The 16,467-nt window shown below is 46.8% G+C and overlaps 1 protein-coding gene across 1 annotated transcript; it reads left to right on the forward strand.

The window, feature by feature from the left end:
- Positions 1-1,190: 1,190 nt before the first annotated feature.
- LOC131269523 (TWiK family of potassium channels protein 7) lies at positions 1,191-10,592 on the forward strand. The gene is made up of 7 exons (XM_058271933.1): positions 1,191-1,559; positions 8,387-8,557; positions 8,648-8,771; positions 8,938-9,102; positions 9,179-9,376; positions 9,438-9,553; positions 9,626-10,592. The coding sequence occupies exons 1-7, from the start codon at positions 1,353-1,355 to the stop codon at positions 9,896-9,898; spliced, it is 1,254 nt and encodes a 417-aa protein (XP_058127916.1). The 5' UTR covers positions 1,191-1,352; the 3' UTR covers positions 9,899-10,592.
- Positions 10,593-16,467: the final 5,875 nt, after the last annotated feature.

Below are 16,467 nucleotides of genomic sequence, written 5' to 3' on the forward strand. Positions count from 1 at the left end.
TTAAAAAGCTTCCATGCACGATTAATACAAGTACTTGCATGGAAGACTTGCGTTTGAAGCATTCCATACAAGTGTCCAAGACTTGTTTTAAGGGTTTCCATACAAGTTTCCAAGAGTTGTGTCCGAGACTTTTCATACAAGTGTCCAAGACTTGTGTCCGAAACTTTCCATACAAGTGTCCAAGACTAGTTCCATACAAGTGTCCTTTGACCTGAAATGTCAACTTTGGACGAATATTTTTTCGAATATTTTGAAGTTGTTTTACTAACCAAAAAAAATCTTTTCGAATAATGCAATAAGAAGTCGACAAAGGAGTTCTTTTATTATTCTTTAAAGGGCTTTCATTTATTCTTGAACTAGAAAAATTGCCCGTTTTCGTCCGGGAAGACAACATTTTCAGTAATCAGTTTTCACTGATTCCAAAAATTCAAGAGTATAAAACTCAAAATACTGATTGAAAACACTCTTCAGCCTGCATTTTTCCCCATCCGGATGAAATCGGGTTAATCAGCTAGTGATCAATATTATAATAATAATATTATATTATTATATTATATTATTATTATTATTAATACATAATATAATATATCTAAGCACTTGTGCCCCTGAAAACGGTTCTTTTTCCGGTTTCCAACTTTTCATTAGCCACAATGTGTTAAAGTTTTCTTAAGACGTAAGATACGAACGTCTGTAACAAACAGTCAGTGCCGCATGTCAACAACGGCCCTCCCCAATTGCTCCACCATGGCGATCGTCACCGCTCGAGGAGCTCCTACGCTTCTCTCAGCATGCCGAAGATTACTTTCTTCTGGCAAGCTGTTTTTCTCGAGATTCGACTCTTCCACCGAATATTGAGAAATGCGGTCATGCGGTGAAAAACACGCCAAAACCGACGTCCATCCGTAAGGGAAATGCTCTCACGCACACGCGCAACGACGGCAGCTTCTCGCAGGCCGCCACGATGAAGGCCGGTGCCGAGCCGAGAGACCGCGGGTGGAAAACTCGTCTCGGAAAAATCATCCTGCTCGCCGCATTTCGGGCCCCGCCGCTTGCACGGAACGGTTTTTCGGCAGAACCGGCTGAACCGATCGTTCCCTGCGCTCGGTGGCCACATTACTGTTCGACCGTCTCGCCGATGCGGACCGGGTTGTTATTTTTGGGTTTCACTCGTCACATTTCGGCGAGCGGAAAATGGTTCACATCGCCTGCCGGAAGCATCTTGCCTAACTTCGTGGTGCAGTGAAACGTGCGGTATATTTAGGAGAAGACAAAACCGATATCTTATTAGTGCTGCCTAATAGTGCCATTAATTACAACTACCGCGGGTGTGCGCGCGTGTGCGTGTGTACAGAATGGCCAGTCCGCAAAAATCGCCGAACGATCGGGTGAACAGCGACCTGCTGGAGCACTTCCAGAAAATCGACGTGAAGCGGGTGAAGGAGCCGGAAACGTTCACTGATCGCGTCGCCAACTTCTGCAACCGGTGGCACATCAAGAAGGTGCTGTCGCACCTCGGCCTGCTGGTGTCACTAGCCGCCTACTGCGGTGTCGGAGGATACGTAAGTTTAAGCCGGGGCGCAATCAACACGCATCAATCAATCAATCTCTCCGATTGGCATCCCGTGCCAGAAGCAGGAACCAGAACAGCAAAACAAAGCTCGGTTTTGGCCCCTTCCTAAAATGACGCAGTTGTAAGCAATGCTCGATTCAACTTGGTCTTCGTTTCATCCTTTGAAACTCGCTCGAAGTTTATCAGGATTACAATTTTTGAGGACTTTCAGTACAGCTGAAACTACGCAACCGTTGAACACAATGACCTCCGTTAGGTTGTGCCTATAATTGGTGTTATTTCAGCCAATCGCCAATATTACAATGCTATATCAATCAACTTGATCGTAGTGATGTAATTATAATAAGCGTGCCTGACACACAGACTACGCCTAGCGGGATGGACCAAACTGCAACCAACACCACAGCTCATCCGTCGTAGGTAGTGAACAAATGACTGACGTTGGGCTGCTCCACCGTACACACTGTGGTTCACCTGCATCACATCGCCCCGCTTCCAGTCCCGGCCGGGGAACGGGGAGCGTTTATATTTGCCTTTTCTTCTCACGAGAATGACAAACCGCGCCGGAACGCGGTCATAAGATCAAGATTATCTTTTTAACGCCGGTCATAACCCGTAATGGATGGCTATAAAACCGCAAATGTCGAATGGTAAAAAGGATGCGAATAGATTAGTGATGGTTCACTTTTCCAAAATGGAGACAAGGTCGATCATCCATGGTTTGTGTGTCTGTGTTGTTTTTGGTGCATCTTTGTCACAACATAGTATCAAATTTCATCCAAAAACTATTTTTCAAACATGTGGGTTATTATTTACTTACTAGTGTAGTGCAAACTTTTGATAATATTGATGTTGAAAAAAGGGTTAAACAATGAATGACTCGATCTTTCCTCTTTTACACCGGGCCGACGAGGTGAGGAAGAGGCAAACACACAAAACGATAGTCAAAAGATATTCTAAACCGCAGATGGTTACCGATCTTCAAAACGAATCTCCAAAATGACTTGATGTTGCTTTTAATTTAAGGAAAAACCAAACGATTCTCACAACATTCATCGGTATTTTATCTCAAATCCTAAGGTAAACGTCATTCCACTGGATCGAAATGAACATCTTTTGCTCGTTTACTTGCGTGATTTTGATTGATGACCCCTTTTGGTTTCGATACGGTAAACTCGGGGAGGTCATTCGGTCTTGGCTTCGGTAAGCCGTCATCCGTCATATTTGTCGATTATCAGTCATGCTTCGTCCTGTTTAAGGGCACATCGTGATACTTCACACACAGTTTTTCTCACCTTGAATTCCTTGCCATATTGTAAATACTCCATAATTTAAGAATTTGCATTAATCTCGACGCCTTCGCCGAAAAGAACAAATGATATCAGGAATTAATTATAATGAATGAACCAAATGTACACACACAGTGTCATATGTAGAAATTGTAGAAACTGTAGCGCATCTACTCCGACTCGATGCAAAAGAAGATGTAGGAGATTATATTGGCCACGGTGGAAGTTGCGCGCGCAAAGTGGAGCTATTAGTGGACGGTCCTGGTGGCCTTCACCTTCTCCCTCGTAAAGGAGTCGAAGTTAGGGGAGAAAATTACCCAAAGCGTGTGTGTGTGTGTAATGGAGAACCTTCTCTACGGCCATCTCTAGCTATCGTGGACGTGTCGGCCGAGTTCCGCGTTGCACAACTCGGATGGACTCCTTCCGTGACACATCCGAAATCGAGCGTGACACGAACATAGTGCGTCCATGTTTTACAACGAACACGAAACGGCGTGCGCGTGTATGGACACGGGACCTCGAGATGGACTAAAAATAGTACCGATTCCGATTAGTCGCCCGGCTTAGCATCCCGCTAGTCTCGTTCCCGTCGGTTGGTTGCACACCAGCCCCCTCCCCGGTATTCCACACCCTCCCACCCGGGCAGCTGTTCCAATTGTTTCTCCAATGCTCTAACCGCTCGCATTGGCAAGCATCTCTCCCCGGCCCGTTGCGGAACTAGCAGCGATTTTTAGGCTACCATTCATCCGGATGCCAGCGGAACGATGACACGAAACCGGGTGCATGGTGTCCTACGGGGGTTCCATTTTGCATAATTTCAAGACATTCTTGCCTCCATTTGCGACTGATTGTTGTTGTTTGTTTGTGGCGAATTGAGCGCTCGACAAAACGACGACGACGACGACGGCGACGAGGGCGGCGAGCAGCCAAAAGATGGCGACGCTCGGTGGAATTGTTTTTGTAATCAGACGAGTTGAACCGAACCGAACCGACCGCGTTCACAACCGTTCGCTGCACGGCGGGACGCAGAAGGGATAAAAGTCGGAAGTAAAATAAATAATCGACAAGGCGTTGGAGTTGAACGGAACAGAACGGAATTAAGAAGCAATCGGGGTGTGGAACGTCGAATCCCGTGTATAACCTACTGGGCGGCTCCATCGGCCAAAAATATGCGCGCACTATTAATTAATTACCCCTATTTGAATTCTAGTGTTAAGCTTCACATTGGTTTTACTCCTATCATCTTGGCGCACGATTATTACATGTTATTGTTGTCATTTGCTTTGCTTTTTCCTGATAATTTTATGACGCCGTGTTTTCACACATCTTTTGCTTATAAATGTGACAGTTCACTGCGTTTATGTTAAGTCTTGAACAATAAACTAACAACAATATCCTTGAACTGTACACTAGTGGAAGTGTTTAGTGTTCAAAGCTTATGACATATGTCCTTTGGTAGTGAAAATGTTCCTCCCAACCGTCCCACTGTGCAATGTCCGGACGAGCCACCCCGCACCTCGGTGCCCTCGTACCCACCCGTCGAGGGATTTAAGGGGATAAACTGATAACTTATGACGCAGTCGCTTGGTTTCGCCGACGCACACATGCTTCGGTCGGGGCCGGACTCCGGGAGGGTTGGAACTCCAGAGAAGTGGCAATCAAGGAAAGTAAAGCTAACAATCGGTGGTGTTGCGAACTGCGGGCGTGTGGGGGGAATGAATGTCGAGATGAGCCGGTTCTCTTACATGACCATCACAAATCATTCCGGTTGAACAGTCGGCCGTTCTCTCTCTTCCTTTCGCTTTCTTTTTTCTTTAATTTGTCTATATTTTTTTTTTATTCTATTCTCCACACCATCCTCTCTATCTGGGTTCAAAGGAGCATGCATTTAGTTTTGGGGGAATCATGGTTTTCACAAGACTACACCAGGATGCTGCGAGAAGGTGCTCATAGTGCTAAAAGTCCTGCCCCCTCTTATAGTGACCTAGAAAAGGTCAGACCAAGTAGAGAAAAGTGAGGAAAAGTGTCCGGAAGGTGCATCAACACTTTGGAGACAGCATTCAACAAACAAACCAACATGAATAAGCACACGATACACATGTAAATGTAAAATGAAAAGTGTAAATCACAGAGTAAAAGTAAACAAAACATTGAAAAAAACGAGGAAAAATGACCCACCGTGTCGAGGATTTTTTGTAACTCGGAATATGGCCGTAAGGAAAAAGGATGGCAAACAAGCGATAGCTGGGAAAACAATTCCCTTGCCAGCGACATCCCTTTTTCCTCGCCGCATGATGCTTTTCCAACAAGCCAAGCAAAACAAAAAACAGTCAGGACATACCGGAAAACGCCGGAAACCGGTACACAGCCACTTAGTGAAGCGGGCAGGCGAAAAAGAAGCGATAAATTGAGTGATTTGTTTGCGATACCATTAGGAAAGGATGTTGGCAACAGCGACACTTTCCACTTCCTCTTACGTTTACGATAACGGCCGTCCGAAGGGCTGGAAGCACGCCCCACATGTGATGCATTAACGGAGCCTTCAGCCCAAGACATTCCGGCTTGCCGGTGCAGGTTGAAACATGTGTGATTGTTTGCTGCTGGCAAACGGCGGAGACTTCGAGGCGGAGAACAACAGGTCATAATTCATCGGCTTTACGAGGCTGCTTGTTAACGGCCGTTCGACACTATTACCACCCGAATGTCGCATCACACTGGATGGGTGATTTTTCCCACAACGAGGGGGTGGGTCCAGCCAACACTGATTTTCTTTTTTCAAAGTATAATATTTCGATCCATTTTGACCCCAATCAATTCGAAAAAAAAGTGTGATGGTTTGTTCACTAGGGTTAGTGTGGGACCTTTGCCTCATGCATGTCACTTTGGCCCACTAGAAAGGAGTTCAATTCGAATAAAAATGTGCCATAACCTTTTTTATAGTGTTAACATCGACTTATTCTTGTTAAATATCAAATTTGAGAGCGATTGTATCAATGTTTTTCGATTTCAGATTGCTTAATTCAGAGTGATTACATTCCGATAATTAAGTTTTAATATCTGATTGCAAAAACCAAAAACACAAAACATCCTTAAAACATGCAAATTATGCGAAAGGAAATGTAAGTTACCTATCAAATTATATTGTTGATGAATTTATTTGTTTTTGATTGTTTGAATAATGTAATAGTTAATATAAGAGATGTAACAAAGTGTAGAATTTATTCCTATTGAAAAGCATGGAGACTATATGCTAAAAACCTCGAACGAAATTGATTTGGGGGATTGAATTGGGTTTTATTTAAAGCTGTAATCTATTTTGCAACTGTCAGGACGTGCTTTCTGACGTGCTTCGAGTCATAGGCCAATGCTCTTTTCGGCATAGCAACGAGAAGTTTTGGGAGATTTGTAAAAGAGGTTCAACACGTCGCCGTAAGCTGTACTTAGAGAGCAATATTCACAACGCTCCAAGTGCATCTTCAACCCGTTTGGCCAACGTGAAGTGGACAAGAACAACAAACAGAGCGGCAGGGAAATTTTGACGTCTGCCAGAAGCGAAGTAGTCTGCTTTGCTGCTACGCAATCGGCCCACCAAAATCATCAAATAGCGCCGCCCTCCGACTTGTTTTTGTGTATTTAACCGTTTTTTGTTCCATCTCTGTGCCGCCAATTTGTAATCAGCGGGTACGGGTGGGGGAGCGGAGGGGGCAAGATGTTTTTCCTTCCGTTACTGTTGCTTATTTTCATTGTGAGGTTATGGGGCGGGGGGAAGCACATTTCTTTCACCAAATTCGAGCAAATCCTCACGTCAGCTTAGCGGATGGTTTGCAGATGGTAAAGGCACACCGGCTCTGGTTAATATGTGCGAAGCTGGAGTTAATATGTGCATCACATCACAGCGTTCTAACCTTCGTTTGGTTTCATTACTTTAAAGTTTTCCTTCGACCGAGGCGGATTAAGAATGCTAGAGGCCCCAAGCAGTTAAATGTTGAAGACCCCGAAAAATGTACATTAAGATCAACGTTCAACTTGATATTTAACAAGAACATTGATAAGAACAAATAAACACAAAGAAAGGTTACTTGCAATAACTAGAAGAGTACTTAGGCACAGCTTAGGGGGAAAATATCTTTTTCTTGCTGCCCAATCAAGCAGCACAAAAGTGTTGTACCTTATGAATCTTTAGGCGAGATTCATTCAGATTGGTTCATGAATCTTTTGCGATTCGAATCGTAGAAAACTTTAATGAGTCTTTCATGAATTTCCCACGAATCTTCATGCTTTTTTCATTGGCGTGGGTTAAGCGGACGAACAGGAAAACAAGAGTGTCTTCTTCGAGTTTTTGGGGCCTTACTTTTCTGTTCTTTTAGCATTTATGAGTTGTTGATATTCATTTATCCCTCGTTAAAAGATTCATGGATCTCAAAAACAATGCAAAGAGTCATTCAAATTCACTGTTGTGAATGTTCACAGTCCCGTTTTCAAGCATCTTTTTTTATGGACAACAACTATCGTTCACTCTGTTTTTTTCCCTGATGTAGAAACGTCAAATCATATAATTTATGAATCGTCCGTCCTACAGTTTAGTTCTTGGTAGTAGAAATTGCAATAGTTAGATGTTTCAATGCGATAAAATGTCGCAGATCTCAGAATGGTGAAATGTTTCTGCTGCATTTTCATTGCGAGACAGCCCCGGACAGGTACCAACTGCAATCTCGCAGCCAATCGAGCAACAGGTTAGCCTTCGCTCGCGCCGAGGAACCTGAAACGCAGTAAAAGCGCGCTCGTTCCTGGAAGACGCGTGAGATGGCAGATCCGGGGGGTGGGGGGAGGGAACGGTGCCCGTAGCGAAGCAAATCAACGTGAACCCGAGGTGCGATGCATTTGCTTATGGAAATCGGTATCGGTGTACGCCAAACGGGCTTGAATTCCAGCGGAACCGATCGATCGCTAAATGCTAATAGGATGGAATTAGAAATCGATCAACCGCCAGTTCTGCTCGGTAAAAGGAAGAGGGGAGGGGAAGGACGGTGCGGTTGGCGAATGAAATGTAGACTCATTTCGTGGCCTCTTGTGGCTAAGGTACACTCGAATCAAGTTCAATGCTATTCGGCAACCCTTGCGTTTCGGAAAGTGCGCACAACGACAATGCACGTCAAACACACTAAAACCACATTGTTGACGAGCGACGCGGCTTTTCGGGCCCAACGGTGGGGTCACCGGCGGGTCGCATCCGGTTGTTGCTAATGTCGGCGAGTGCGAAAAACATCCCCGGAACCGTGTCCGCTGTATTCACCGCTTTCCCTCCCACTCTCTACGATGACGCACGTGTACTGAGAGGGGTGGTGGGGGGGGGGGGGGGGAGGTTGTTTTTCTGCAACCCTGCAATGGCCATGTGACAGGTCTGAGAGGTCAAAGTTTGTTTGCACGTGGAGAGACCCCTACCTACGCCGGTTGCATCTCCATAATACGCCGGAGTGTTGCCTACTTCACGCTGACTCTTCACTTTCGACACTTCCGGATATTGCAGATATTTCGAGAGTTCGAAAAGCCGGCCGAGGTGGCGCGAACGCAGGATCTCCGGAAGCTGTTGATCGAGCAGCGCCAGGAGTTTATCAACTCAACCACGCTTTATGTGAGCAACACGGTCGTGGACAACCTGGATCTGCTGCTAGCGCGCAAGCTAGAGCAGTATGAAAAGGTACGTGTACTTCTCGGACATCTGAGAACCCGCGCCAGAATTTGGATCCAGCCAGAAGTTCTCAATCTGCATGCTTTTCCCCCTTCTCAGGTGGTGCAGGACGCAGCACAGGGAGGCATCACGATCAATGCCACTCAGAACTTCCCGGTATCGGTAGAAAAGTGGAGTCTACTGCAAGCCGTATTCTTCGCCTCTACCGTAATAACAACCATCGGTAAGTATATTAAGTACAAGTTTCAAGCAGCTTAAGAGAGTTCATTCTCGTAGACTTGACGTAGTAGGGACAAGAATATAAGTGCCTTAGCTCCACTGCTTCTAATTATGTGTCGAAACTTTATTCCTCCCGCCGCCTGAACTCCTGAACCTCCAACGCACCGTAGGTTATGGCAACATAGTCCCAGTCACGCTCGGTGGCAGGGTGTTCTGTATGCTGTTCGCCCTGATCGGGATCCCATTCACGCTAACCGTGATTGCCGACTGGGGTCGACTGTTTGCGAGTGCCGTCTCAACGCTGGCGAAAAACGTTCCGGTCCTTCCGCTGGCAAGTATGTATATAGACAGATTTATTCGGATTTAGTTCCTGTAAATCGCGCTGTTTCTGTTTTCCAACCTATCGAAAAGGGTTCTGCCCTGATGTCGGCATTAAGATGACGGACAAAAAGAGGCTGTACGCTGTCGGTGCGGTTTGCTTTCTCGGCGTGTACCTGGCGGCCGGTACCGGGCTGTTGCTGCTGTGGGAGGAGGACTGGAGCTTCTTCGATGGTTACTACTTCTGCTTCATCACGATGACGACGATCGGCTTCGGCGATCTGGTGCCAAGTAAACGATCCCTTTTACCGTATCGCCATAGCGTTTAACCGACCGGTGTATGCCATTGCAGGTAAACCGAACTATATGCTCCTGTGCACGTTGTACATTCTGGTGGGCTTGGCGCTGACCAGTACGATCATCGAGCTGGTACGAAGACAGTACGCCCAGAGCTGGCAAAAGCTGCAGGTGTGTTTGCTCGCGTGGAGGATGTTACAGTCTAAGTGCTACAATGGTATACCTCCATTTTGCTTCATATAGGCACTCTCAGGGCCGTTGGCCGATACGCTGCGCCGTTTGGGTGAGTCCGCTGGAACCGGCATCGATGTGACCGCCCTGCACAACGACCTACGGCGCGTGCTCACCGTCGTCTCCATGCCCCGACGCCACGGCAACAAGAAGGCTCAGGCGAAGGAGATGGCGGCGCTGGAGGCGATCACCAACGCGATCCTGCAGGACATCAAGGAAAAGCAGGACAACCAGGAGGGCCCAGCCAAGATGGTGCAGATCGTCATCTACGAATCGTCCGTCTGAGCGCCGTGCCGGTTCTGCTGCAACCATCGCCGTGCCCCCTCCCTGTATGTTCTACACTCCCATCCTTGCTAGTTGTCCGTTACCGCTATATCGCTGTCCAGATCTGCCGTCCGTGTTGATTTCGTTTTATCTAACAGCCCTTGCACAGTCCAGATTGTACTAGAGCGCGGTGCGGCGCAGGTGTTGTGCCCATCGGACACGACCGACTGCAACGATGAGTTGCTGCAAGCCGTCGACCCCTCCCCCTTGCGATTGGAGTCATAATTGCCGTACCCTTGCGTGCACCAACCAACCCCTTACGGAACTGCGCAACCGGACCAGGCCTGACGCAAACGCGAACACGTACGCAAATTAAAATCGGTCGTTTGGGTCGGTCGTTTACCGCCTCGAACCTCGAGCAGACGAAATACGATATTCGAACGGGGGAGAAAACGTTCATTAAGCGTTCAGTCAACCAGAAGCGAAAAGTATCACTCCGAATCGATGACCAATATATAAAGATTGCCTGCAACACAGCGGCAGTGATAGCACACTGAGGTATTCTACATACATAATTCGATTGCCCGATGCCTAATCCACACTGTACATCGGAAGGGATCGGCTCTTCCCTTCCATATAATACGGATGCCAACTAGAACTCTTACGATTTAACAACGCAACAACTTTATTCAGTACAAATAAATTAAATGTTTCTAAATTATATCCATTTTGTTGTTGTTTTTTTTTAACACATCAATAGAAATGAAAGGGAAATAAAATAAGGTAACGTGAGGCAATATGGTGCGTTGAATGCAAAAATAAAGCAGTGGAGCATTAAGCCCAATCAAAACGAAGTAAAAGCTCTCAAATTGTTACTAAAACCAATATTTTTAAAGAGAATAACATGCGCCATTGAAAGTTGTGGGGCGAAATGGCACATCTTAAGAGGGACAGAAAGCACTCCGTCAATAAACATTTCACACATTAGTATCTAACATTTTAAAACAGCCATTTGCAAAAAAATATTTAATGTTCTTTCCAAAAGTACATGCAAATTCATTTCTGTTGCAAGGAATTTTTCACATCACATTTTTTTTAATTGAAACATCGAAAATCGAAAATAATTTGTAAGCTACGGAGTCAACATTCTAACAAACTCCGAGTATATTTCCCTCGGATGAGAATGTTTCAGTTGTCGTCACCACAACAATAATGCAAGTAACCTGAATCCGATCTTTTCAGTATTGGTTGGATAACACATTGCGGTACTGGATGAATCTCTTGACCGCAATATCTCATATCAACACTCGTAATACCGCAATCTACGGCAGGGGTAACATCCATGATTTCAGATTTCAATTGTTGTGCCGTGTTTACTCGGTTCAATGAAAATGAACCGGCGTGTGTAAATGCACGAATTGCAACCATTTTTACAAAACTTCGCCTAAAACATTCTTGTGCTTTTCATCCCACCAATGCATCTTGCCCCACTTTCCCCTAATAAGGCACGTCATCTGCTGGAGATTTTTGCACCAACATTTGTTTCCATTCCTGGGAGGATCACCAACGTTGGCAGAATCATCACTCAACGTTGTGAACAAAAAAGATAAAACAAGGATTCCAACCAAACGGAGCAGTTGCTTTTTACACACTTCACAAACAGAACAAATGGAAATTTTTCTAAAAACGGCCAACCGTGCGAGAGTAGTCGAACGCTGGAAGCAAGTGCGGCTCTGCACTGGCGGTGGTCGTAAATGGCGTTCCTTTCTCAATCTCTCGATTAGTGTCCCACTCCGTTTCGACACTAGATCAAAACACCCTTCACTCCGTGCCCACTTTCTCTCGCCGCTCCATCTATTCGCAGCACCCTTTGACCGCCGTTCCGCCGACCCGAATCCATCTGTTCTGTTTCGATCGAATTCACTTCCACTAGTTCACGTACTATTGCACATTTCGGACAGTTGAATGGACGCGCGCGGGGGAACCGGGTCACCAAAGGCGAACGCGCGAAGCCGTGTCCGAAGGACCAAACGAAAGCGAGACAGAGGAGAGGATCAGTGCGTCGTTGAGAGTGAAAACGCACCAGCATCTGTGGCCCTTTGTCGCCGGTACCAACAAACACCCTGGCCCGTGCCCACGGTCCACTGCCCCGCTTCCCGCGAGCGTGTGTGTGAGTTGAGAAATTGAGCGAAAGCAATTGCATCAGGCGAAGGGATTGGCGGATTGGCAAGAAGGGGCGGCTACTGATGCAACGGAGCACGGATTCGCCGAGATGCAATTTGCCGCTAAAAACCGGCTTCCCCGGCTTGGACCGTAGCGCACCGGTTCACCCTCTCGCACCCCGCACCCGCCGCACGATGTCGAGCGATGTCGTGAAGCCCGAACTCGGCCACCCCGATCGGGCGGTGGAAATTTTGCAAAAAGAAAAGCGCCACCGCACAAGCTGCGCCGTGTCGTCGTCGCCGGGTTCGGACCGGTTCGTGACGCAGACCAGACCCCGGGGTCCGGCTGCAGCAGCCTCTCGCTCAGCGAGAGGGCGGTGTTGGTACTTTTCCACGGTGCGGATCCCGGGGAGCAGAAAAGTTTCCAACCCCGATCCCAAACATGGGGTCAGTAGTACGTAAATGACGTACCAGTTCTGATGAAACACCGAGAGCGGAAGCCTGCCCTAGAAGTGATCTCATGGAGTTTGTGCCTATACGACGAGAACGCACTGTACCTCTGTATGTCTCGAAAATGTTATTTAGAGTGGACTTTTTCTCTCTCCTCCTAGTACTTCATTAGCGAGGAAATGAATCATATCAGGACACAGGACAAAAACAACAACAATCCAACATTGACCTACAATCCATCGAACCTACAGCATCAAGTACTTTTTCCTCCAATATGTACCTCAACACGTAAAAGAGTGAAACCACACATATGTTATATTGGATGGAACATTGATGATCTCAAGATGTCTAACCTTGGTTTGAGTTCTCAAATGGTTTATAAAGTCGAAGAGCTTGCTTACTAAAGTCAGAGGCGGATCAATCTATTCCGGGACCACAAGAGGTGGGACAATCGGGGCGCTCCAGACATTTCCATTATCCTAAATGTGCCTACACTAAAGGCCAAAGACTTATAGGTAGATCTGCCTCTGATTAAAGTGAAGCTAGAGTGGTACAACAGTGGAGAATGCGATAGAGAAGGTTTCTAAGACAAACATTTGCGGTTGTCCGGAAGATTGTCCATTCGTTGAGCATCATTAGCATGGAAAACAAATAAAATCAAAACATGAAACCGAAGAGTATTTATAAACGCCCAAAATGAGTGCTTCGCAGGACCAGTACACAATAGTCCATTTTTGACACACAGACCTTGTTCGATGATGTGCAAAACGTGTCCCACGAAACCGGCACGACGCTGCCGAGTCACGGTTTTTGGGCCCCGGTGCAGGTTGTGTTAGAGATTTGTTTTCGGGTACAAGGGATCGGGGTACAACCGATCGTCAGTCACGCACGCACGCTGGACGTGGCAAATGATGTGAGACAGAAAGCAACACTATTCCAGCAAATTATGCAAATTAATAGCTCCACTGTCGGGGTGGGGAGCTCCTGACACCTGCCCGGGCCCGGGTGACACTGGTGGAAAATGCGAAAAGAACATTTAGCTCACCCAACGAACATCGTCGCATCAGGTTCAGGGAGGATAGGACGGGAAAAACCAATCTCATTCGGGCCCTGGAACCATCTGCCGTCGCCGCGTGCGCAACTCCGTGGCGTGCAATGGTTTCCGCACGCCCTCGGGGACGGATAATACACGTACTGTATCTCTCCCATTCCCGATGGCATGCTCGGAATGGCTAAACCGAGCGACAGGTTACAGGATCGCCGTACCGCTAGCAGCATCGGGGTGCTTGAAGCGTTACGCACGCAAAACATTATGCGAACCGGCAAGCTGTGACATCATTTCACTGCGGTGTGTTTGATAAAAATGAAAGTTTCTTCAGAGTTCAAATCTTCGCTTTACAATAGTGATTAAATGAAAGAATAATGTTGTGTTGCAGCGCAATGCAAACGACGAATCCGAAAAGTAATAAATGCATTAAACATTTGAGTAATTATTATCAATGTTTTTATATTCATAGCGGCAGCCCATTTTAAATTACTGTGTTTGATTCGGAAATGGCGTGACAATTTCAATTTATCTCTTTTCGAAATACGTTCCTCACGAAGCGCAAACTGGGAAACATGTTGGCGCAAACAGTTTTGCGCCGCACAACTTGTCAACAAATTTAAGCAATATTATGCAGCTTCTTGTATATTTTGTTCTGTCCATTTAGCTGTCGAATCTTCCGCTATATTTGTAATGCAAATAACGTAAGCAAACCACTAATTACACGCACCGCATCTTTGAGGTGTTTTTTTTGCGAAAGCTTTCTTTTTACACCTGGAGGCATTGAGCTAGACTTCATAGTGCAAATATCAGCTTTGCTACCATTCTTTGTACGATTTGTGTGAACGTTGCTTAGTTTACAGGAAGCGCAAAGCGATTTAGAATGCACTTTCATTTGGACTGACTCACGAATAGTAACGTCTACACGAAACGAAGAAAAGTGTAAAAAGGAAAAAGAAGCAGAGAAGTAATGTGTTGAAGTAATGAGTAATGAAATTTTATGTTAGGAACTGAAACTCCTTGTTAGGAGTGCAGGTATTTTGCAAACCGTGTTTATCATGCTTAGTCTACACGAAGCGCAAAGCAACCTTTGCAAACGGTAAAATGCTGTGAGTTAGCGGTAAAATGCTGTCAGATGGGCAGTCAACTGTCAGAATGTGCGCAAATGTGTTTTTCGGTCGGCGAGTGAAAAATAGCTTTGCAAAAATTTGCGCACCTGGTATAGAGTGCCGGTGGATGGAAAATAGTTGTTTGTGATGATGTACAGTGGTTGTTGATAAGATTTCGGTGTGTACAATACCTCTGTGCTGTTTTTTTACAGTTAAACAATCAAATCAACATTGAATGCGCTTACATCTGCATCGGCTCACGAATAGGAACGTCTACACGAAGCGAAAAAAAGTGGCAGCAAAATTGACATTTGCGCGTGTATTTTCAGAGTTTTGCGCCTCGTGTAAACTAAGCATCACGGAAAAAAAGACATTTGCGCGGATTTTGACAGTTAGACAGCATTCTGTCTTTTTTGCAAAAGTTGTTTTGCGCTTCATGTACACCTAGGCGTTCTAGACTGTGTGTTGTTGGTACAGGTTTGGTGCATTGCTTTTGGATTGGGAATGTGGTTTTGAACTATTATATCATACACCAGCGGTGAGATGATGAGAGCTGACGTCTGATATTATGTCCCTTTAGCTTAAACACAGGTTCTAATCAAAGCAGATCGCTGTGACAGATCCGCGTATAGCGGCCGGCTCGGGCACAGGCAGCCGGGCACAAAAAACCCTGAAAACTGCATAATCAATTATCGCCACAATCAGTCAATGAGGAGGAAGAGGAACTGACCGCCCCATATCGTCGCTGCTCCGGCCGCACGGCGCTCGGACTGTGACCTTACGGCCACATGCCAGGCCGCGGTGCGGATTTGAGGTCAATCGGTGCACCGCCAAGCGTTGCAGTGGCAGGCTTGGAGGGGGGATGGGGCGAGGGATCTGGATTAGGTTGCAGGTAGGGTCCGGTCGCCTGAATTTGCGTTAGTACGCGCGTACGCGACGTCCCGTGGAACGAGCTGGCCGCTCGCGCGCGCCCGTGTGTGTGTGTGCGTGTGTGGTTCTTCGTCCGCGCACCACTTGCTCGTGACGATCAACCGACCCGATCGAACCGAGGCGGCTCGGCGTTTGTGTGTGTGTGTGTGTGTGTGTGTGTGTGTGTGCGTACGCGACCCGCGGTCGCGGTTTCCGACACCATCTGAGTCCCTCCTCCGAGCACGTTTTTCGTCTGGAGGCAGGCAAATTATGCCCGCTATAAAAACAAATTTGAAAGACCATCCGTCAGTCAGTTGCAGTGGTCCGAGCGTAGCAGCAACAGCTTAGTAGCACATCCGCTGCCATCCGCACGAGTTGGCCTAACACTCCGCTGGAGTCTGACTAGAACACTTGTCCTTTTGCCTGCTGCCTCAGTTGACGCACCCGTCAGCTCGATCGATCGATCGGAATCGAACCGATTGTATCGGGCGGCAATAGAAACGTAGCGTTTGCGGCCAACCCAACCACGATCAAGCCGCTAGTAGACAGGGCAGGCCACTTCCAGGGTTTGCAGCTGGGAGTTTGGTGTCACTAATCGCACCGGGCGATAAGTAGCGACACCATTTTGGCAGGGAGTTGTGATGTGTTGGACACTCTTGTGAGCGTGTGTCTATCTGTGTGCGTGTGTGTTGTTTGTGACTCGGTGTGTTGTGCGCCGGTGTTGTTGGGTAAAGGACCTCCAAAAAAAAAAAAACAGTCGCTCAGTTCCGGGACACCGTGTGGATACGTAGTTCGTGAGCGCACGCGTTGAGGCCGCGAAACTCCGCCAAAAACAAACAGAAAAACGAAACCCCCATAACTAGTACTAGTATCCTCGATCAAACCCAGCACATCCCAAACAGGCAGCAACCAGAA

Source organism: Anopheles coustani, chromosome X (genome assembly GCF_943734705.1).
Source record: "Anopheles coustani chromosome X, idAnoCousDA_361_x.2, whole genome shotgun sequence".
NCBI lineage: Eukaryota > Metazoa > Arthropoda > Insecta > Diptera > Culicidae > Anopheles > Anopheles coustani.